The following is a 25,084-nucleotide window of genomic DNA, read 5'->3' as shown; positions in this document are numbered from 1 at the left end:
GAGTATTCAATGATGCGTACCCACAGTTCCTTTCCTCAGGGAGCTCACAGTTGAAGGATAGGAGGCAGACATATAAATAGACAATTGCAAGACATCATGGAGGCAAAGTGACTGAGCCCTATGCAGGGTAGCACGGAGCTCCAAGGAGGAAGCTTGGTCTACCTAACGGAGGGGCTGAGGCCATGGAGAGTCTCCTGGAGGTGATGAGGCCTAAGAAGGGAGGTAAAGGCTTCAGATAATGAGGACAGAACAACCAATGACAGTATGCAAGAATTGATAGGGTGTTGTGGGGAAGCAGCAAGGCAGAGACGAAGTTGGGGATTCAGGGAGGTACTGGATCTGGGGGGCTTGGTGTAGAGTAAGGGAGAGGAGCTTCAGCTATCTCAATTAGGGCAAGAAAACACAAACAACTCCTTCATTCGTCCAAAATGCTTCTGGATTGCACCAGAATTGGCACACACACGCCTCAAAGCAGAATTTGGACTGGCCTCAGAAGCACTGCTAGAGCACAGGAAGATCTGAGGCCGCATGCTGAATCCATCATTAGGGAGATGAGCAAGAGTTAGCTTCTTTCTTGGTAAGTGGAGGAGGTGGACTTGGAGGGCTCCAAGCTTTTACATCTATGCCACCTGGATTCTTTGAGGTTTGTGTACAGGCCACACTTGGGCCCATTCCAAGTCCAAACTGGGGTGCTAAAGGAATGAGGCTGGTTCCAAGCAGCACACAGGATCACAATATCACTATCTTACAGTGCAGAGACAGGCAGGCACATTGAGGCAGAATTTCATATGAATCCATAAGAAGTATTCACAGGAATGTAATGTACGATGGAGACACCCCATTGTCCCCAGCCTGGGTCAGGGTCTCATGATCTCAAGTCTGAAACATGTCCAATTAATTTGGAGCACTGATCCCTGCTAGATTTAGTTTCTCAAAAGCACTGTTCAGCTCACATCATTTCTACTCAAAATCTCTTAATAATTCCACCTTGCTTGTAGAGTCAAGTCCAAAGTCCTTAGAGTGGCATGGCATTCAAAGTCATCCTCAGTCTATCCCCACCCTGCCTGCCATAACCCCCACCTGAGCTTTGATTCACAAATGTTCCCACCGCTCTGCCTTTACTCACTCTAGCTCCTAACTCTTCAGGTCCACCTCAAATTCAAGTCCATCTCCTTTAGGATTACTGTCTTGTTACTCCTGTCCTCTTCTGAACCAGTGCAGAGTTTACTAACTATGTTGTTCATTGGTGACTATTAACTTCACTTTGTGGTTTGAGTTTTACTTCTCCAGCTACCTTGTAAGCCCCAGAGGATGGGAACTGAGCCTCACTCCTCTTTGCAGTCTATGGACTTAGCACATTGTCCTGCTCACAGTAAATATTTGCCGATGAATGGGTATCCTACATTGTCATTTCTTTTTTTTTTGAGACAGAGTCTCATTCTGTCACCCAGGCTAGAGTGTAGTGGTGTAATCTTGGCTCACTGCAACCTCCGCCACCCGGGTTCAAGTGATTATCCTGCCTCAGCCTCCCGAGTAGCTAGGATTGCAGGAGCCCACCACCACGTCCGGCTAATTTTTTGTATTTTTAGTAGAGATAGGGTTTCACCATGTTGGCCAGGGTGGTCTCAAACTCCTGATCCCAGTTGATCCACCCACTTCGGCCTCCCAAAGTGTTGGGATTACAGGCGTGAGCCACCGCGCCCGGCCATGCATTGCCACTTCTGTGAGCCTACCGCGTAAAACTCATGGAAAGTATGACCGTGGTGATTATTGTCACAGTGTTACTGCCCCAAGTTCTTTCTCCCTCTTCTAGGAAAAAAAGCGAATCTTGGAGAGAGAGGTTTGGTGTGACTACTTGGGAGTAATGAGAATGTGAAACATTTCTCCCGCGATTTATAAACAGCATTTTACATGCATTTCTTGGGAGCTTAAAGTTCATCCAGAATGAGTATTTCATAGATCAAAGGAGCATATGTGCAATCCACCAGGAGGAATAATCACTCTGCTAAATTTAAAGGGAGAATGATTGAATATTCCAGCCTGAAAGTAGAGATGGTTTAACGTCACATGGCTGGAGAAGAACACGAGTGACTTACTTAATTTCTGGCCCCCTACGTTCAGTTTTTATGGTACATATGCCAGTGAGCAGCACATGCGATTTTTCATAAAAGAGGAACTGGCATTAAATCAATAAGGAAAATCACCATTTCCCTACTGATCCAATGGCATTTAAGGAAGCTAAGCCCTGCCAATATGTACAACTGTGCAGAATTTGTAACCGGGCAGTGAAAACCACCATCTAAGCTGGCAGCTGTGACTTTCCCAGAAGTAGAGCTGCAGGGAGAAAAATAGCTTTTAAACTTCAGTTCCATTTTCGCAAATTGGATCTTTTTATAAAAACTGTTTTAAGTCCAGTTTTGTTTGTTGTTTTCCTTTTCTTTCCTCATTAGTAAAGGAAATGACTGTTTCTTTTTACCCACATGGAAATTCAATCATTTACTCGATAATTGGGAGTCAAACTTAGTTTTAGGGGCTAGGAATGGAGATGAGGACAAAAGAGACAAAATCCCTGGCTTCAGAAAGCTTACCTTATAGTGAGGAGGCGGGGGAGATAATTAATACTCTTGAACCGTAGATATATACTATGCTAGGCATAGATAACTGAAATAATGCTAGCATCTCATATTTGAAAACACAATTGCCAGACAATGAAAAATGAAACCTCCTGCATGAATTCTATCTTAGCTCATGTATGTCCCATATATTAAGAAGTATTTAAAAAAGAATAGCTAGTAAGAAATATACACATACTGCTCTTTGCACATGAAGCTGACCTTCCCTACTGACCTTCAGCAGAACGGATGTCTCAGAGGTGCATTTCTGAGAGGTGGATTTGTGTCAACCTATATAGTTTCATTCTGGCACTATCTGGCACCATGGCCCTCACAGTTATCCAGGCCAGAAATCTGGAAATTTCTTCTGGACTCCTCCGTGTCTTCTCCTCCCCTTTCTCAAATCTGGCATCTTCCACTAATGGGTCTCTAAACACTATATTTTAAATATACCTGAATTTTTTTTTTTTTTTAACGGAATCTCGCTGTGTCGCCCAGGCTGGAGTACAGGGGAGCAATCTCGGCTCACTGCAACCTCTGCCTCCTAGGTTCAAGCAATTCTCCTGCCTCAGCCTCCCGAGTAGCTGGGACTACAGGCGCATGCCGCCATGCCCAGCTAATTTTTTGTATTTTAGTAGAACGGGGTTTCACCATGTTGCCCAGGCTGGTTGTGAACTCCTGAGCTCAGGCAATCCGCCTGCCTCGGCCTCCCAAAGTGTTGGGATTACAGGCACGAGCCACTGCACCTGGCCTAAATATACCTGAAATTGATTTCCATCTTTCCATCAGCCCTCCTTTGTGTGGGCTTTATAGTCTTTCCGCACAACCCTGGCATCCTACTGCTTCTTCCTGACTCTAGGCTCAAATACCTCCATTCTCCCCTCCTCGTTGCTTCCAGAGTGATTTGTGCAAAACAGATCAGACTGTGCCATGTCTCTTCTTGCACCCTCCTCTGGCTCGGCATGCCTGCAGGATAAAGCTCAGGCTTCCTAGCCTGGCCTTGGCTGACCTGGGTAGCTTTATGACTCTGCTCTCTTCCTTGACCCTGTGCCTCAGTCACAGCAGCCCCATGTAAGGCATGTAAGGTTACCTAAATTTACAATGTGCAAATCATCCCTGGGTGTTTCTTCTTGGCCTATTCTCCTTTTTGTACTCCTCAATTCTTGCCATCCTTTAACATGGTGCAAATGTTACCTTCTCTGTAAAGCTGTTCCCTGAGCTTAATCCTCCCTCCCTTCTGCCCCAAGGGTACCTTGGCCTCACCTTCTCATTTCAAGTATGGCACCCAATGGAAAGGTATTTGTAATGATTTGTTTGCTTGTGTGTCTTCTCTCTCAAGCTGTAAGCTCTTCCAACTGAGAAGTATCTTCTTTGTGATCTTACAGCATAGCCCAGCCTCTGGCATACAGCAGTCACTTAGTAAATGAATGAATAATGAATGAATGACCTATGGTCTCTTCTGGTTTGGCTTGTGCTAAACTACGCATCTGAGAATTAGGTGGTTTTGGCAATATGATGGAGTGAAACCAACTGACAATATGATGGAACTTAACTTTGCTCTTAAGCATAAGAAATTTTGGGGAGGCTTAGGCTGGAGGATTGCTTGAGCCCAGGAGTTCGAGCCTGCAATGAACTATAATTGTGCCACTGCACTCTAGCCTGGGCAAAAGAGTGAGACCCTGTCTTGCAAAAATAACTAAATAAATAAATAATAAAAATAAAAACAATGGGTTTTAAACATTTGAGCTAATGGACCACAGATGATAAGGAATTTCAGTAACACATTTTCCTAGACAATATTTCTGTGTGTACTACATCTGGAGATGGTTCAAATAAATGATTAAAACATGTAAAACAGAACCATTAAGTAATCTAGATCATTTACTGCAAAAGAGAAACTTGAAGAGACTTAATAATGGTTTTTAATAAAAGATTGTACTCCAAGGATGGCTAAACATCCTCCTTCTCCACAAACACAAAATAAGAAGAAATGAGACGAAAGCGCTTCAAAGATTAAAGTCAAAAACAAAAAGGAACTGAATGGTTTCCTGCCAGGCAGTGTAAACCCATTTCAAGTCACTATTACAGATAACTCACATTCAGAATCAGGCACAGCTCTAAATGCTTGCTATGTATTATGTCATCTAATCGATCTAATTTTCATAATGAACCCATGCAAGTTTGTTTTAATTTTATTATTCCCATTGTACAGGTGAGGAAATAGAGGTTCAAGGTGGTTAAGTAGCTTACCCAGGTCACACAGCTGAGAAACCATAGAGCTGAAATTCAAATCCAGGTTGGCTGGCTTGTGAGGTTTTTGTCCGACTTCTAAGCTTCCTGCCTTGCTAGAGGCTGACATAGATGTCAGACCTCTGTCTGGGGATGGAGGCCTAAAGCTAAGCTCAAGAAAGCTTGAGAAGTTCAAGTGGCTAGCTTAAATTTAAACAAGAAAATCCTTGAATATACAAATGATTCTTCATTGCCAGGGCAACCAGCTCTCTTGGGGTCGTTACATCTGTGTGTGTGTGTGTGTGTGTGTGTGTGTGTGTGTGTGTGTCTGTAGAGAAGTTAAATACCCATTTTTTGTATTCTTTATTCTGGTGAGCTGGCCTACCAGGTCTTGTCCTGCTAATGAGACAGTAAGTCGTTTTGACTTTTTCTTGGCTGTCAGGGCATGTCAGGGCATGCACGGTTTCAGCATCCACATGTGTGTGTGTATTTAAAAGACCTGACATGAATCGAGCCATATTTAGATATTATGACTTTACCTCCAGAGTGACGGAACTTACTCTGGGGGTTGAAGAGTCAGCCTCTTCTTCCCTGTTATTTTTTCCAAGGCAAGCTTGTTTAGCTGCCTCCAGGGCACAAGAAGTGGGGATCACAGTCAGCACAGGATGGGGGCAGCATGTTCTGCAATTCAAATGCAACTCAAATGCCTGTGCCAAAGAAAGTCAACACGCATCTGATGGGCAGCAGAGAGGGGGCTCGAACACTGAGCTGCACCCCGGCTGCAGGAGGCCTGGAGGCTGGTTCAGGAGAACCAGGAAGCCCAGCAGGAGCCCCGTGAGAAGGGTGGGAATGAGTCACCAGACTTTTCAGGTTGACTGAGGTGATGTCTGTTGATTTTCTTTGAATTTAGATGTGTTATCAGTTCACACATTGGGCATAACGGGAAGAGGATGAGTGAACATTTTCTTGATAGTGCCTGACCTTCAGCAGGGTTGTGATAAGATGTGGGGTAAGATATGACTCTGCAAGAATATGCTGGACAGCGTGTGTCCCCTAGCATGTACCAAAGGAGCAGAGGCAGATGGACCCTCTTGGGAGAAAACAGTGTGCAGTGTGACAGGCCCACTCTTTGTTCTCTGACAGACACAAGTTGGCCTGGGTGCATATTTACTATCTTAGAGCAAGGGGAGGAACTGCTAATTTGTCACACATTGTGTTCATGGTCTGGGAAAAGCACTTGCTTTTTTGACATTGGGTCCTCCACTATAACCAGAGAGATTTTGAACGCTGTGGTTAAGAGTTAGGGTTTTAGGAGTTCATGTAATCTCTCTGGCCTCAGTTTCCTCTTCTTTCAGATGGAAATAACAATGGCACTTACCCCCTTAGGTAGGAATAAATAGACTAATACATGTCAGGTACTTAAAACAATACATATCCAGCATTAAACTTGTATTTACATGAATGCATGCATCCTTATATACATAACTTCATATTTATGGGAGGACTTACTCCAATGCTTGCTCAAGATAGATGCTTGGTAAATATTTGTCAAATATTGAAGGAGATAGAAGAATGGATTTAGTGGGGTACTTCTATGGCTATCTGTTCTGACTTCTCAGCAACCTGTAATTCAAGGATAGACAGGTAAAACTGGATGTTAGATTTAATCTCTATTGAGCAATATTTCAAAAAAGGGGAGTTTTCTGCAATCATACATCTCTGAAGAATAGATGGAAATGGAGATGATGAGTTTGCATGAAGATTGTGAAGGAAATGGTATGAAGAATTGACTTGTCACATGTGAAGGACAGGCAGCAAGGACAATGACTCTAAATAAAATAAAAAACAGGGTCTAATATAATTAGAAACCTTAAAACTGCAAAACATATGTTATTTGTGAATCTGCAAAAATAAATACATACAAAAAACAGGAGTCAAATCTCTGACCTGTATTTACCTTCTCTTGGTTGTTGTAATAATGATAGCTTAGAAACAGAAGTAAAATGAAAAGTATAATGTTTAGGAGCTGGTACAGTATGACAAGAATACCTTAATATTAGATTAAATTATATAAAATTACCACTTTTGGGGTAAAAAATAGGGTCAGCTATTGTCAATATCTTCTATTTATTTTTATTTTTATTTTTATTTTTATTTCTTTAGAGACAGGGTCACACTCTGTGGCCCAGGCTGGAGTGCAGTGGTACAACCCTGGCTCACTGTAGCCTCGAACTCCTGGCCTCAAGTGATTATCCTGGGCCCCTAAAGTGCTGGGATTACAGGCATGAGTCACGGCAGCCAGCCCCCAGATATTGTCAATTTCATATGATTTGATCTAGTATATTTCAGCTCATTGTAGCTAAATCAAAATACTTACAGTGTCTTGCCTTTATTGCCTTTTAACTATGGCCATAAAAATAAATTGGACAATTTTATTTGTCTTAACCTCTTTTACCTCTCAGACTTTGTGCACAGTAGGTACTAAACAAATGTTTTGTTAATTGAGTGGTGTTTTTGGTTATCTTCTCTCCAAAGTCAGGACAAAAATTTGCTACACTACCTAATGCTGAGATTGCCCTTAAAATATAATTACCAAAGTGTTTGCTTCACTTCAGTTTTCATGATTTAGATAAATCCTTTTTGTTCCTTGTTTGAGCAGCACTGGGAAGCTAATTAATACATTATTAATATATTGTAGTGGCAAACAAGACTCTGCTTGCTCACACAGCTATGACAATAATAAATTCAGGTCAGAAATATTTTTGCAATTAAGGGAAAATGTTATTATAATGAGAAGTTATTTTTTAAACAACAAGACACAACTCAGTGTCGAAACATGGCAGAGACTTACAAATGAGGTGAATGGCAGAGTCAGGCAAGCCCTCTCCCGATGGTTCTAATCATTTAGGGCCCAATATGGACATCTAAAGTGCCCTGCAGTGAACTCAAAATGATAACCTTTTGGGATCCCAGGAATGAAGAACTTCGTTATTATTCGTCTGCGATTTCATAACAGTTGGGATTGGTGTCAAACTTAGGAGCCAGTACTGAAATAACTGAGCAGGAGGCATGAAATGGTTTTCAATTCAGAAAATAAAGAGCTCCCTCCCCAGCAGAAGAGATGTGGGAATGTTCAGGGAGAAGCGTGAATAACCCATGAGTTATAGTACCTCTTTGGGCCTCAGTTTTTCCATATTTTGTTAACTACCTCTTAGAGAATATTCATTCTCTGTAACATCTGTTGTTGCAAGGATAAATCAGATAATGCCTAAAAATGCTATGCATTTCTTGAGGGGGGAAAAAGCTAGAGCCAGAAAATGTATTATTTTGGTTTTGGTTGACCCAGAGATGTGACAGCAGCCACATTACATAAGAAGAGTTCTAAGAAAACAGAGTTGCCTTCATTTTTTAAACAGAAGAACCACAATCTCCTCTCTGTTTGGATCCTTATACAAACCAAATATGTGAGCAAGAAAGGGCCTACGAAATCACCAATTTTAACTTTCCCCCTAATGCCATGAATTTTTCTTAGAGATATTTTGAGCATGGAGCATGCACAATTCTGCTCAATTTTTGCCATCTAATGAGATACCAGCCCCAGGTGCTGTGCTTCTACAATAATGTCTCAATGCTAATTACATTTTAGAATGGTTAGGGCAAGAATAGTTCCAAACATACTTGAAGTAATAACTAGTCGTATACCCAGAAGGTCAACAGTTCAATCAAAGAGAGAAAAAAAATAGCATATCTTAAGAAAGAATACAAGTGGTTTCGTACAAGAGCTCTCATTTAAGTCTACAAGTGCACTTAAAATACTGATACAGCTAGGTAATTCTATATTTGCCTTTTTAACTCAGTGAAAGCTCCGAATTTCAGGGTGCAGTGTCTGAGAACGAGAAGCATCTGGCAGGTGAAGGGGAGAGGCATGTTGTTAGGTAAATTGGCTGGAGTTTCAGGTTAGGGGTCTGTGCCAGGGCTGTGCTGCATGGAGTTGTAGAGAGGGGGGCTTTGGGCTGCTGATGAAGGAAAAGAAACGATGCTAGAGAGCTTTGCACTGGGCCAGGGCTCTGCGCCAAGCCTCTGTTACAGTAACAACACAGTGCTAATCCATGAGCACAGTAAATCCCTCAAATAATTGTGTATCAAATCACTATCAACAAAATTACACTCTGCTGTCATCAATGCAGTTTCCATAAAAATGTCTGATCTTTCCCCCAACTTCTCAGTTTCAAAAATGATTTCTAATGAATACCAAAGAGAAGCAATTGGAAGCTCCACCCATTGCTTTCTACTCTACATGACTGAAGTTACCTTTAGTTTAGAAGTGCATCACATTTTAATTAAAAAATAATAATTATTATTGAGTACTTATTATGTACTTGGCAATAGTTACATGGCTAATAGTGTTAAAGATGATTCCTAAAAAAAAATCACCTGCCAAAACCATCAAATAAATCATTTCTGCAACACCAAAGGTAAAGTATTAAAATAATAAATCAGCTCAAGCATTATTTTAATGTGCTAAAAAAGTGGTACTTTTCCTTCTCCAAGAGCCCCGCACTCTGCACAAGAAGTTCCTTTCAGTAAGGGTGCAATGTAACCTAGCATTGTGTGAAACACAGTCTAAGAACTCATGATTTCATGGGGGACCAACTAAGCTGGGAATCTAAGAATGACTTTTATAATTTGAACTATAGGAAAACCTTTAGGAAGAAAATCAAGTTATAATGAAACTTATTCAACTCACTAACTTTTAAATAGGATGGGATCTTTTTACATTCAATTTAAAATATAAAACATTTTAAATGTACAGAAAAGTACAGAGAATAATAATAACCAACTCATCACTGAGGGTTTTTACGAGTCTAATAGACCCTGTTCCATTTCAGAGGGGTCCTACAGTTGCTCAGGTAGGAATTTTTCCAAATTGAAGACCAACCTCTGGGGACAAAGCCTTTTTGCAGGATGTTTTGGGTCCGTGGAATTCTCTCCTTGATCCTCTGCCATCCTAACTGAGCTGTTCCTTCCATTCACTTCCGTTCACGGAGGTGATGAAGTGCTGTTGGGGGAGGTGGCTGTGGCAGATGCCAGGACCACCGCTGCCTTCAGCAGGTCACAGTCAATCCAGGAAGATCAATGCCCACATAAATAATTCTAACATAAGACTGAGTGCTGGAGAGAAAGAGATTCACTTCATCTGGGGCAGAGCTGGGAAGGGAGGGTGGATTGGGGGTTAGTCCTTGGGGTCAACTAGGATTTGGGAAGGTGGCGATGAGAGGCATGGGGGAGCTTAAGCAAGAGGGAAGGCCTTAGGTCCAGAATGGTGAACAGGCAGTCCTCAGAAGAGAGTGTATGCTCTCAGCTAAATGGGTGTGCTTTGGCTGGAAAAAATGTTGAGAGGGTCCAGAATGGTGAAAAGGCAGTCCTCAGAAGAGAGTATATGCTCTCAGCTAAATGGGTGTGCTTTGGCTGGAAAAAATGTTGAGAGGCCCCTAGCTTGTTGATGGAAGCGTCCGTGCCCCTCCCCATTTTCTAATTTTCTTTTCCAATGATGCTACTGAGCCTTGAATTTTTACATATCATCCAGCTGCTTTTTAAACCCTAAAGTCATATAATACAGTAATAATTTACTTTTGAAGAGCATGTTACAGTTTACAAATTGCTTTTTGATACACATTATTACATTTGACCCATATAACAGCCCTGTGACACCCCAGGCTCATCTCCACAAGTTCTTTCCTTTGAAAGTAACTTCTGCTTATAGAAACTGCCAGCTATAGAAGTCAGAAAAACACTTCCAATAGCAGTCTTATTGTGTTAGAAGCAGAAGCCGGAATAAAGTCAGCAATTTGGGAGAGACAAAGGAGAGGGCACCAGCATAGACAGAGATTGAGAGTCCCGAGAGGATGACACGATTGTGGCTTTGGAAATGCAGAGTGATGCAGAAGAAAAAGAAGAAAGAGTGTGCTGTAGAAAGCAGAAGGTGGAGCAAGGTACAGGGTGGTGGCTCGCTCCAGGGCGGTGTGCTGGCAGGGAGCCAGTGTGGGGTCAATGCCTGCTCAACCACAAGTGGGGCTGGGTGTTTACCTTGAGCAGTGCCCTGTGAAACACAACTCAAAAATAAAAAACAGTGGCTTTCAGAAGATGGTGATAGAATAAAATGATTTTATTTATTTATTTATTTTTTTTTTTTGAGATGGAGTCTCACTCTGTCGCCCAGGCTGGAGGGTAGTGGCGTGATCTTGGCTCACTGCGGCCTCTGCCTCCTGGGTTCCAGCGATTCTCCCGCCTCGGCCTCCTGAGTAGCTTGGATTACAGGCACCCACCACCACACCCAGCTAATTTTTGTATTTTTAGTAGAGATGGGGTTTCACCATGTTGGCCACACTGGTCTTGAACTCCAGACTTCAAGTGATCCACCTGCCTCAGCCTCCCAGAGTGCTGGGAGCCACCATGCCTGGCCTAAAATGAATATATATATGTTTTTTATAAGGCTGCGGGGAAAAAGACCGTTTCAAGATCTGGGAAGGTAGAAATGCTCATTTCATTTGACGTACATACGTTCTGTTGCATCCCACAATACCTCATCTTTGATAAACTGTTTTTCAGATCAAGTACGAAAGTGGTGCACTTTTGCGACTACTTTATAGAAGCAAAAACAACCAGGACACCATTTTCTGGTTGCAATCTAGTTGGAATAAATCTCACTGATGTTGGATGCATCAACATATCCACTTAGCCTGCTGTAAATCAGTTTACTTTTCTACTTAGAGACATGATGTGAAATGAGATTAATCCAGTTACAGCAAAGTGAGTGAATTCAGTTGAGTAAATCCCTTCCATGGAAAAGAACTTTGTTTTGCAGCTCATTTGAAATGAAATCCACAGGACAGTATGATGCCTTCTCTAGAACTGAACAAATGCATTTATCCTAGTTTTATTTAGAGCTAAATTCACATTAGAGCTATCCCATTTGATGGTGTACTCTACTGTCCTTAGGTGAGGGTCACAGTGAAAGCGTTTGCTGAACAACCAAAATGTTTTGGTGGAATTTAGCCTAAGGACTAGTGCTCCAACTAGACTATAAGTGCAGAGAAGATTGACAACTCCTTGGAGAGAGAGGAGAGAGACTAATAAAAACCAACAAAACTGTGTATATTCTTTTATATTCCTCCTTCTTTGTGTTCCATGGCAAAAGGGCAGTCTGCACACAGCTTTTATTTAACAAATACATACTTGGTGGTAACTATTTTAAGCAGGCAAGGCTTGGAGCAGGTCCAGAGGATAATGAGGGGATTAAAAGGTCGGGGAGAGACTCTCAGGGCAACACGCTAATGGAATTGAGATGCTTTAGCCTGGAAAAGGGGTGGCTGTGCTTGGCAGTTGCAGAGGGCAATTTGTGTTCTTTATCTTTACCGAATGTTAGAAATCACATTGTGTGCAGGGTGGGATGAAAGACACTCGCTTTACATCCCAGGAAGGGGTGTTTAGGGTTAGAAATGGGGAAGGAGTTTTGACTTCGATGGATTATAAGGCACCCACTGGTCCTTAAGAAATCTTTCTCTGAAAATGTTAAAGTTGAAGAGTAGATAATCTTTCTGAAATGATTTAGGTGCACCCTGCAGTAGGGGAATGACCCAGAGGACCTCTCGAGTTCTATTCCATTTCTTATCCCATGATTTTTCAGTGGCCACTGTCACTGGCCTACTTCTGGCTTACTTCTGGTCTACCTTTCTCCATAGCTGGGAACCCCTGACCCCTTCTTGCAAGTCAACCGTGCTGTAGACTCAGCACTAAGCCTCTTCTCAGTTGGGAGGGATTTAAGAAGCTCACTCTAGCTTAACACTTGGCTGACTTGGCATCGGTCATGCCTGCTGCTGGCCTGGCTCTGAGGCGTCCCAGTTCTAGCAAGCAGGATTCTGCCTTGTTCCTGAATCTTCATCTTACTGGATTTACCTGAAATCTGCCTATGTACTCCTATGCTAATACTTGAAATCCTTTCTTGTTTTCCATGTCTAACATGATTTTGAGATCATACCTGGTATCCACTCTAGAACTGAAGCCTTCTCTCTCTCTCTCTCTTTCTCCCACACCTCCTCCCACCCCTCCTGGAGCTCATACCTGGTGTCCAGTCCCTGAACATTAGCCCTGTCCTCTTTTTTTTTTTTGAGATGGAGTCTCGCTCTGTCGCCCAGGCTGTAGTGCAGTGGTGCAATCTCTGCTTACTGCAAACTCCAGCTCCCAGGTATAAGCGATTCTCCCACGTCAGCCACCCGAGTAGCTGGGATTACAGGTGCCCGCCACCATGCCTAGCTAATTTTTGTATTTTTAGTAGAGACGGGGTTTCACCATGTTGGCCAGGCTGTTTTCAAACTCCTGACCTCAGATGATCCACCCACCTCGGACACCCAAAGTGCTGGGATTACAGGTGTGAGCCACCATGCCCGGCCTTTTAGCCCTGTCCTCTAAAGCTGACTGCCTTTGTGCACGGAGTACCAGTTAGCATTGGTCCTGGATGTCTCCCTTCATCTGTGGCTGGATTTTCCATTCCCTGCCCCTCATAACCCCACCACCGTCACTCCGGCCACTGCTGGTCTATTTGTTCTTTGCCCGGTCATATAGTGACATGCCCCTCATAACCCCACCACCGTCACTCCGGCCACTGCTGGTCTATTTGTTCTTTGCCTGGTCATATAGTGACATGTCACATGACATGTCACATTTTCCTATGGCATTCTGTGGTTTATGGTCGCACATCTGAGTCTTTATAAATCATGAACTGGTGTTTTCCAACCTTGTCACTATTGACATTTGGGGCCAGTTAAGTCCTTGTTGTGGGAGCCCATCCTGTGCATTGTAGGATTCTTAGCAGCATCACTGGCTTCTACCCACCGGTAGGACCTCTCCCTGAAAACTGTGACAAAAAATGTTTCTTGGCATTGCCAAATGTCCCTGGTGGGAGTGGGGGAGAACCCCTGCTCCACAAGAACCCAGAAAGGCAAGAGTACTTTTTTTTTTAGAGACAAGGTCTCACTATGTCACCCAGTCTGGATGGAGTACAGTATCTCAGTCCTATCTCATTACAACTTCAAACTCCTGGGCTCAAGTGATCCTCCTGCCTCAGCCTCCTGTAGCTGGGACTACAGGCATGCATCACCATATCTGGCTAACTTTTAATTTTTTTGTAGAGATGGGATCTCGCTGTGTTACCCAGGCTGGCCTCAAACTCCTGAGCTCAAGCAATCCTCCCACTCTGGCCTCCCAAAGGGTTGGGATTACAGGTGTGAGCCACCATGCCTGGTCAACAAGAGTACTTCAAAGCCAGTTACATACACTGAGAAATAGCTGAATATATAAACAGAACATCTGAATCTGGTAACATTTCAACTAAGGACTCTAACTTTTTAATAAATACCAAATGGAAGTTTGTAAGTTTTGTATTACAACATAAGGTCTACAGTGGGTAAAATGGGAGTGAAAATCCCTTCACTCTAGATCTGTTCTTCTCAGATTTTATTGTGCATAAGAATCACCAGGGGAATTTTTTCATAGTTTAGATTCTGATTCAATAGGTTTGAGGCAGGGCCTGAGATCCTCACTTCTAACAGGCTCCCCGGCGGTGCCATTGCTGCTGGTCCTAGGATCACACTCTGCTACAAGTGCCCAGGCCCTGGATTAAAAATCATGTGAAAGGTTGGGGAGGGGCTATTGGAAAATTAATAATTATAGGGTCACAAGAGCAACATCACAATGTGCATTAGAATGGCAGACTAGAAAAATTTGGATGTTCCCTGCACCTGTCTATAAGGAACAAAAAAACTGCTCTCAGGGATGTGTTTTGAAATATGACATTTCTATTAGCTTGAAATTATAAATATTACACAAGTTACCTGTGAGCTCTCTGCGCTGGCCAGGGATGAATATCTATGAACTTCTAAGCTAGCTTGGTAAGTCTTTTAGAGGTTTCCAAAAGTCTGATGGAAACCTAAACTATAAGATCTTTGTAGTCCCGTATTACAAACGGAAGAGGGTAGGGTTGAGGATGGGGCTCGGGGAGGGGATGGAGGGAAGACAGTCATTTTAAATGAGTCTTGCAGATATGCTTTATGGCACTTGCTCACATTACAAATAATGTGTAAAATGATGCTGACCATCACGTGATGTTACTACAACCAAAAATCAGATAACCCAGTTATATTTTTAAAATAACTGCAAAAATGAAGTCATTAACTTTCACGCGTAGTGATCAGGATAATCAAGTCTTCTGAAAGCTGCTGAGAGCCTGAAATAAACTTTTTCTCCCCTCATCTAATGCTGCCTCTGAGTGACATTTCCTTAGGGTTTTGCAGACATCGAACTCATTGTTGCATATCCTCACCGCAAGGAGGAAATGGCCATTCACACTTATTCCTATCTTACTTAGGAAGATTGAGGCCCACTAGTTTGTCTAAGGAGGCAGATTCATCCAGGGTTGCAGAGAATTTATGGATAGGAAAGAGACAATGAAGTTCTGGCCCTTTAGAGGCCAGAGATCCATCATGAGATTAGCTGCACCAGCAGGTAAGTACTCACCTGCAGAGAGGGGAAGCTAATACCCTAGCTCTGAAAGATTTGGACAAGTTATCAAAATGATCAAGTGGAATAGAAATAAATGTCTTTACATTTAAACCTCTGTCCTAGGGATTTTTTTTTTTTTAAATCAACAGTGTAAGTACAGAATAAGAAAGATCTGGCTGGGCACGGTGGCTCATGCCTGTAATCCCAGCACTTTGGGAGGCCGAGGCAGGCAGATCACAATGTCAGGAGTTTGAGACCAGCCTGACCAACATGGTGAAACCCCGTCTCTACTAAAAATACAAAAATTAGCTGGGTGTGGTGGCGGGCGCCTGTAATCCCAGCTACTCGGGAGGCTGAGGCAGGAGAATCACTTGAACCCACGAGGCAGAGGTTGCAGTGAGCCGAGATTGCGCCACTGCACTCCAGCCTGGGCGACAGAGCGAGACTCCGTCTCAAAAAAAAGAAAAAAAGAAAAGAAAAAGAAAGAAAGATCTGGCTTAGTAGTAGTGCATGGGAACTCATGGGTTTTAGTTGACCACAATTTCAGTATGAGTCAGCAGTGTGACATGGATGCCAAAAGGGCTCATGCAATCATGGGCCATATTAATAGAAGTATAGGCTACAGATCAAGGGAGGCAACTACCCCATGGTGTTCTGCATCCTCAGATCACTCCTGGAGAGCACTGCTCCATTCTGAGTCCCGTGACTTAGGAGAGGCCCTAAGCTAGAGTCCAATCAGAGGCAAGTGCTTAAAATAATGGCAGCATGCAAAACTGCCTCATAGGAGGAGTGGTTACAAGAACTAAGGATATTTATGCTTGAAAAAGAAGACTTTGAGGGACATGATTGGAAGCAGGGGAAGAGCAGGCTATCTGGGAAAAGATCTTGAGGTAGTTTCCAGTGGCAGAAGTTTAGTTTCTGGATTCCCCATGGAAACTTCACATGGCTCTTCTAACTCTTTGTTCTTTGCAAAATAAACAGATCTTCAGCAAAGAAGACCCTGTTTCTCCTATGATTTCCTTGAAGTGTAAAGCTTTGTGGATGCATTGATGGCTGCTTGCTAAACCATCTCTCTCAGCCTACAGATGCACCTCCTTCAAGAAGTTCTTTCTAAAAATCTCCATCTTGAGCCATTTTTTAATCTCCTCATCAGGAGTTTTGCATTGTGGTAGCATTTTTTTGTTTGTTTGTTTTTCCTAGTTTCCCAAATACACTGTTCATTCCTTAGGGGAAAGGACCCATTTTTTTTTTTTTTGCTTTTATTTCCCTAAATGTTCTCAGTATGTCTGCATACCTGTGAGCTAGGGACTGAGTGAATTTCTGCAGACAGTAGCCAAAAGATGAATTAAAGTAATCAGACAGGTAATTTTTACAGCATCTACAAGACGAAGCATTACCGCATGCTTTCTTGATGATAATAACACCTAATTGACCCTTCACTTTATGAAATAATATGAGCTGACAAAGTAGGCTGTATCATAAATCTCCCTTACATCTTACATTTAAAAATGGAAGTTGTGGATCTTTGCTGGAGAAAAACAAAGTCTGCTATCTCAAAGCTCCATCTTTTTTGTTCCAGGTATTGGGAACTTCTTTTCAGCTAGGGGATTCCTTGACTTCACACTTTCTTCTTTGATTATTTGGATACTTACAGGGTACCAAGTATCAACTCATAAAATCTTACGGTACCTGGTTTATAAAATGAATTAGTAGTCTATTTAAAAATATTGATCTAGGAAATAAAAATTCCATAAAATGAGTTTGTTTACATAAGAAAGCGCCATGTTCTGCATTGTACAAATGAGATACTGTTGGGGGTAGCAACACATGAATCTTCAAAAGTCTCTTGTATAGTGGGTTAAAGAATGGCATAATTTCACTCAAGGACAGAGGAGTCGATGAGGCACAGTGAGTCATCTGTGAGGCTGAGCATAGAACACAGAATACGGGAGCCAAGCTCATGCTCTGTCACTCTCATCACTGGTCAGTATAACCTCCCACAGTCCAATGACCTGACACGGTACTGAGCAGATGACACTCTCTGTAACAAGTTGATCTAACTCCACTTGCCAGCCTGAAGTTCACTTAGAAAATTTGAAGCACAAAAAGACTAAGACACAGGGGCCCAATTTCCTATCAACACCTGTTAATCACAAATATTAGCACTTAGCTTGGATGACTCCAAAGGCCAAGGGAGAGTGGTGATGTCCTCCCCTAGTCTCAGGACTTCTGCATTCACAGCTGCAGCCCTCTTGTGAGTCTCCAACTTCCAAGAACAATTCTCGGACATTAAAGGATATAACTGTTCATAATAAAAAATCAAGGAGAAGGTTTTGTGCCCTTTGAAAGGCATAACCTCTTTAGAAGGATAAGGATCTATCAGCCCAAAATAAGCCCATCAGCATTATTTACTTCCATACGACTCCCTGAACTACCCAAGAGGAGTAATAAAATCTCATGGGATGTCTGCCCGATGCAGAGCACAGGGTTGGAATATAATTGATGTGGACAGTCAGCCCTGCAGCAAGTGAGGCAGCCAGCGGCATGACATCCAAGCAGCCCACAAAGGCACTATTGAGATGTTTGTAGCTTCTAATGGGATTTGGACATTGCAAGGGAATCCATTAAGAATTGGATGCCAGCTCTTATGCCCTACAGGGAAGGGTGAAGGGTCTTGCCATCTATGGCAGAAAAGGTCATTTCCCTCTGCTCCCAGACCCAGTGGGATTAGGTAGTTTTCTGCAGAAAATCAAAGGGCTTCATAGAACAAACAGTCTAACCTCTCACTTGACTAAGGAAGAAATTGAAGCTCAGGGAAGTTAGGTGACTTGTTTAAGATCACGTGGGTAGCTTCCGGTAGAGCCAGAATTCAGCTTTCCAGAAGCCCATCGAGGGCTGCTGCATCTCCAGAATCCTGTGTTTGGACCAGTGTTGTGGAAGGGGCCCAGGCTACAGTGTGACAGGCTTGGTGCTAAGTCCCGGCAGACATTAGCAAATTACCTTGAGCAAGTCCCGGAAACTCTCCAAGCCTTGCTTTTCCCACTCTGCAGAATGAGAGGTAAAATCTGTGGTCTGTCTACCTCAAAGATCATAGCCAGATCAAACAAGATAATGACAACTCTTTTTATTTACTTATTTATTTTTTGAGACAGGATCTCACTCTGTTGCCCAGGCTGGAGTGTAGAGGTGTGAACATGGCTTACTGCAGCCTTGATCTCTTGGGCTCAAGGGATCCTCCTGCCTCAGCCTCTGGAGTAGCTTGGACTACAGGTGCGGGCCACTGGGCCTGGCTAATTTTTTAAAAGAATATCTTGTAGAGATGGGGCCTCACCATGTTGCTCAGGCTGGTCTCAATCTCCTGGGCTCAAGCAATCCTCCCACCTTGTCCTCCCAAAGTCACTGAGCCTGCACGACAACTCTTTTTAAAGCTCCATCAGGATCAGTGTACAATAACTCTAGAGAAAGACAATTTTTCCTATTCAGGATATATGGGTGGACACCAGGTGATTTATGATGGATGGACACCAGAATTTCCCATGGAAATTCTGTACAAAGTTGTGTAGGATAAGTGCTAGGCATCGTTGGTTTTTTTTTCCCCATTGGGGAGAGTTTTCATAGCTTTCATCAACATCTTGAACGTGTCTGTGACACTCCCCTTCCCCCACCCACCCCACCACTGCCATTAAGAACCTATGTGCTATGGATATCAGCGTATTTATGGTCAACTTAAAGTACTGATATAAGGTATTAGATTTAGACAATTTTCTTAGTTGTCTCAATGTTTGGTTGAGATTCTCCTGTTATTCTTACCGATTTAATGATCTATATTTTCAAACAAATCTATTTAGCGGAGGAGAGCCTTTTCAGCTATCAGACTTTACATTTTGTTTTATAAAGGGTTAAACTCTGTGACCTATAAAATGATGAACAGAAATTTCAAATTACAAGTCAGCCAGGCTTTCCACCCCACTTTGTACTTCCCTTGTAATATTTCCTAGTTATTTAGAAAGAGTTTCTTTAAAATCATATTTAACAAGAGAACTATCTACTTATTATTTACTGAGCTCCTACTGAGTTCCCAGCAGTTTGTTTCTAATACTTTCCCATAAAGCACTAGACAAAAAACACAAATCATGAACCATTTGTAGGCCGACACATTAAGCCCGTGGTTCTAGAAGGCTGGGGGGTGTGGAGAAAAACAAACGAAAAAGTATTATTCATGACCAATTGATCAATTAGGCTGCTTTTCATTAAAAAACATAAAAAGGCAGAACCAATTTGGCAATGACTGTGTTAGAAATGCAAAAAGAACCATTATTAATGCTGGATTTTTTTTTTCTTATTTATTTTTAGTTCTCTTTAGAAAATTACACTTGAGAGCTTTCTGTAATGGCCACTGAAGGAGTGGATAAGATTCAACTCAGCAGTCGAACCCTTTTGTAATGCTGATGAAGGAGCATGGACCAACACCTATTTATACAGCTTTTTCTCAATACAGTTTCAGAAGCCACAGGCTGACTTATGGAATATCTGAGTGTATGAGATAACCAACCAGGGAAGTTACCTACTAACAAGAGTCATCCATCGTCTCTTAAGGAAATCCACCATGGCCTTTTATAAATCTGACAATGGCTTATACTCTTGTGTTTTATGGTAAAATCTTATATAGTACAGAAATGTGAAAAATGAGACGAATTTGCTCCCTCCTGATTATATCAAAATATCATCTTCCACCCCGAGGCTCTGAGGTCCCAGGTCTCATAACTCCCCGCTCGTATTCTTCCTTTCAGAGATTTTTTTCCCCCTGTTACTTCATAGTTCTCCTACTCTTTTCTGTTCCAAGTGTTTCATGTTCAAGGTTTCTTGTACAGAGCCTTAAGCTGTGTAAATGTAATAAGAGTACTTATCTGTGCTTAGTGGAATGCTGTTCTTATTCAGATGAATGAAACCTTAAATGTGTTTGGGTGGCAACCTCCTGGATTTTCAATAACTTCAAGTCTGAGTGTGTATGAGGGCTACTTCCACTCAGTTCCACTTGTATCACCCCTCATTGCATGTGCCCATCATCAGAGAGAGTGCTCAGGAACCAGACAGCCTGGATTCAAATCCCGGCTCCACCAGGTACTAGTTAAGTGACCTTGTGCAATGTACTAGACCTCTCTGTACCTCAGTTTCCTCATTGTGAAAAAAGGGTAATATTAGCACTTTCTTCATTGCACCATTAGAAGAAGTAGATGAGTTAGTACCTACAAAGTATTAGAACAATGCCTGGCAAATAATAATAACAGGCACCGTTTTAGGAACCTTAAATTTATAAATCGTTTACTCTTCAGAACAATCCCACGAGACAGGCACCATTATTAATCCCATTTTATAGCTTAAGAAACTGAAGCACAAAAAGAATAACTTGTCCCAGTTCACTCGCTTAGTAAGTGAAAGACTGGGCTCACACCGAGGCTGTCTTGACTCCACAGCAAGCACTCAATAAACATTACCTACTGTTATTATTATTACCTGAACTTATGCACTCAATAAATATTTCCAGCCGCTATTGCTGCTGATAATGATGAATTTGCATGTCAAGTCCATCTTCAAAGTGTATTAAAAATATATATGAACTCCAATGAAATAATCAATTTAGGTGAAGATTATTACCTAAAGTCACCGGGTGAGAGTTTGTTGGGAAATAGGATATTGTCACCGTGCCAAAGTGTTTATGAGATACACTTTGAGATACCCCCTGAGACTACTTGCTAATTGCAAAGGGTGAAAAAGTGCCTGTACAACAAGAGATCCCCTGAGCAAGATCACTACCTCAAGGCCTGATCAAACTTGGCATCACGAACAGTGGAACAACCTGGCATTCTGTACCTCCTGATAAGATGCAATATGGAGCACCCAGTGGCACCTTGCAAAAAGCGTTCAATCAAAATCAAATCAAGCTTTTAGTCCTACCTTGGAGCTTATGAGAAATAAAGTGGGTAGAGGAACAAATTAACCATGAGGCAACAACGAATTCAGAAAGTGGGACCTGGTACAAGAGAACTGGCTTAATCTTTAAAAACATCCAATGTTGAAGAAAGAAGCATGAGATCCAACTGCAAAATATGTTCTTATTTTTAAAAATTAGATTCTTTTTTTAAAAAATGGTATAGAAGACATTTGGGGGACAAATGGGGAAGGTTAAATCTGCACTAGCTATCAGATGATATTAAGGACTTACTGTTTATCCTCTTAGGCCTAATGATGGAATTGTGGTTAGATAGAGGAATGCCTTTCTTCTTAGATGAGTACTGAATTATTTAGGAGTGAAGTATTATTTCATCTGCAACTTACAAGTAATTCAGGAAGAAATAGGTATAGATGGAGCAAATATGGCAAAAAGTTAGCAATTGTTGAAACTAGGTAGTGAGTACTAATATTTCAACTTTTCTGTATGTTTTATGTTCAGTTATTTTCTCACTATCTTTTCTTTTTTTTTCTTTTTTCCTTTTTTTGAGACAGGATCTTGCTCTGTCGACCAGGCTGGAGTGCAGTGGCACGATCTCAGCTCACTGAAACGTCTGCCTCCCGGGTTCAAGCAATTCTCGTGCCTCAGTCTCCCAAGTAGCTGGGATTACAGGCGCCTGCCATCATGCCCGGCTAATTTTTGTATTTTGGTAGAGACAGGGTTTCAATATGTTGGCCAGGCTTGTCTCCAACTCCTGACCTCAGATGATCTGCCTGCTTTGGCCTCCCAAATGCTGGGATTACAGGCGTGAGCCACTGTGCCCGGCCGTTCTTCACTATCTTCTTAAGGTATGTCTTCACATTTTCTTTGGAGAGCATGTAAGACTTTTATCATCATGCACTTTGTGACAGTTTCTTTTAATTCTCTAAAATTTTTGTTTATAAATACATATTTTAAAAGAAAATCTTTTTTTTAATTATTATTATACTTTAAGTTTTAGGGTACATGTGCACAATGTGCAGGTTAGTTACATATGTATACATGTGCCATGCTGGTGTCAAAAGCCAAAATTGACAAATGGGATCTAATTAAACTAAAGAGCTTCTGCACAGCAAAAGAAACTACCATCAGAGTGAACAGGCAACCTACAAAATGGGAGAAAATTTTCGCAACCTACTCATCTGACAAAGGGCTAATATCCAGAATCTACAATGAACTCAAACAAATATACAAATAAAAAGAAAATCTTTAAAAATTATTTACTGAATTCCTATTGACTCAAGTTTATTGAAACTTAATGTTAACATTGTTGAAGAGGACTTGGTGCCTAGCGCCAGGCCTGGCATATAGTAACTGATCGATAAATGTTTGTAAAATGCTTATTTGTTAAACAGGGCCATACTTTCTTAAGAATTTTTAAGTGGAAAAGAAAGGGCAGGCCAGGTGTAGTGGTTCACACCTGTAATCCCAACACTTTCGGAGGCTGAGGCAGGTGAATCGCTTGAGTTCAGGAGTTCAAGACCAGCCTGGGCAACATGGCAAAACCCTGTCTCTACTAAAAATACAATATTAGCCAGGTGTGGTGGTGTGTACCTGTAGTCTCAGCTACTCGAGAGGCTGAGGTGGGAGGATCACTAAACCCAGGGTAGTTGAGGCTGCAGTGAGCTGTGATTGTGCCACTGTACTCCAACCTGAGTGACAGAGTGAGACCCTGTCTCAAAAAAAAAAAAAAAAAAAAAAGACTCATGAGGTTGTGTTATTATCATTATTATTATTTATTTTTGGAGATCTGCCCACCTCAGCCTCCCAAAGTGCTAGGATTATAAGCATGAGCCACCTTGCCCAGCCAAGGCTGTGCTATTTCTTTACAGATCAAGGTATGCTGGGCAAATACCTCAAATGGACAAAATGGGGACCTAACGACCCTATTGTTTGATTCAAACAACTTATAAAGATTCTTGAACAAGTTATGAGTTTGTTTTATAGGGGCACAAAAATGAATAATCTGCCCCCAGGATTATCCAGCAGCAACTGTTACTTAGTTAAGAAATCCTGATGGAATCACACTTACTGACACATTTTCGAACAATTGCAGACTTTTCTTGACCCAGGAAAAAAGGGTAAGTTCTACTCAAGTTTAGGCATGAACCCTGTCAGTCATCAACACCAGTGGGTGTTATTATCTGGGAATCAATAAATATGTTGGAACTAGGATCATTTTCAGCTCTTCTAGGAAGCAATAGTTCTAAAAGAAATGGCTTCAGGAAATAAGTGAGAGACATTTTGTATAAGAAGTGGGAAGAAAATGATCAAGAGTCAAAGAAATAACTAATCATGATATCGCCTTGCATTTTTATAGCGCCTTTTTCCTAAGGCACTTCATATCTATGTTAACTCATTTATTCTTACAATATCCCTACGAGGTAGACAGAACAATTGAAAGGGATTTTCACCAGGGCCGAAGATGTGGGAGATATTCAAAAGGATATTGTATTAGCAACAGAAATATTTCTTCATATTGAATAGATTGATCGTCTCCTTCTCCTCTGCTTCAGTAAAGTCATTTTTAAAAAGATAAAATCTATTACAATTTGGGGAGAATAAGATTTCAGTTTACCACATGGGAGACACTCCAAGTTCAATCTAAAAAAGCAGTTTTATTCAATAATATAGGGCCACGTCTCTTTTACAAAAAAACAAAAAGGGGTATGAGTCAGATTTTTTTCATATTTGGAAATTAAATATACTCAGGTGGTCCTCTATTTACACATTGTTCCTCATTCAACAGCGGATGGTTTTGTAAAGAGAATCACTATAAAATTATTTTATAAAGTTTTACATAAAATACTGGATTGTTAAAGGAGAGTAACTTCTGCTAAATACTCTTTCTGAAACCAAAAACAAGAAACAAAAAGGAGCCAATAAAGAACTAAACCGTTTATGACAAACATTGCTGCATAGAACAAAAGATTCTTCGACCTGAAGTTTCCCATCCTCAGATAACATAACAAGAACACACGAAATTTTTCCCATCGGATGTTTAGATCTAAGACATTTCCCTCTCCTAGTTTATCTAGGGATGTATATGTTCAATAGTGTACAAATTATGCTGCATACACTTTATTAAGAAGGCCTAATTCCAGGTAGATAAATATGGTAAATTTTTTTTGACAGTATACCAGTCAAGGCAATACAGTATATTTCACATTAGTGAAACCTTTGGTTGGTATGTTCAATCCTCATGCTCAGGAAGGGTTGGGACAAAGAACACAAAGCAGCTGTCTTCAGACTGGACGCCTAAACCAGAGACAGTCATAGGGATGGAGCCTAACGGCTAGTACGAAGAGAGACAATACCCTTCCAAAATACACTTCAACATAAAGTTTTGTTTTTGTAAAGGAATGAAAACTGGTGTTCTTTGTACAGGTAACAAAAATGCGAACAGAACTAGAAACTCAAGCAAAGAGAGAAATCCTGACCTCAGAGTGCTAGTGTTCATTCATCACTGCTCAGCCCTCTACCACCCCCTCCAACCCCTTCCAATTTGGATTAAATCCTGACCATGGTGAAGCGGAATTTTACCTCCGTGATCCCAAGGTCGAAAATCTTTCCCTGAGATGCTTCTGAAGCCAGTTCGTGGAGATTTTTGTGTTATGGACTGGGTAAGGAACAAGTGTTCTCCCAGTTCATTTGATAGAAGTCAAAACCCATCACCACAAACATTGTCACAGCAAAA

General features: G+C 41.6%; 1 protein-coding gene across 2 annotated transcripts in view; it reads right to left on the bottom strand.

The window, feature by feature from the left end:
* Window positions 1–25,084, bottom strand: part of GRAP2 (GRB2 related adaptor protein 2) — a 72,608-nt gene that overhangs the window by 47,130 nt on the left and 394 nt on the right. Inside the window, exon 1 of one of the 2 annotated variants that reach the window (XM_054470096.2) lies at window positions 4,863–5,040. The exons of the other annotated variant lie outside the window; for it this stretch is intronic. Within the exon in view, the coding sequence (XP_054326071.2) occupies window positions 4,863–4,971 (109 nt within the window). The 5' untranslated portion in view covers window positions 4,972–5,040. Of the gene's footprint in view, window positions 1–4,862; window positions 5,041–25,084 lie in introns of those variants that run through there. 2 annotated transcript variants of the gene reach the window in all.

This window comes from Pongo pygmaeus, chromosome 23 (genome assembly GCF_028885625.2).
Source record: "Pongo pygmaeus isolate AG05252 chromosome 23, NHGRI_mPonPyg2-v2.0_pri, whole genome shotgun sequence".
NCBI lineage: Eukaryota > Metazoa > Chordata > Mammalia > Primates > Hominidae > Pongo > Pongo pygmaeus.
This window is presented reverse-complemented; position numbering and strand designations above follow the sequence as displayed.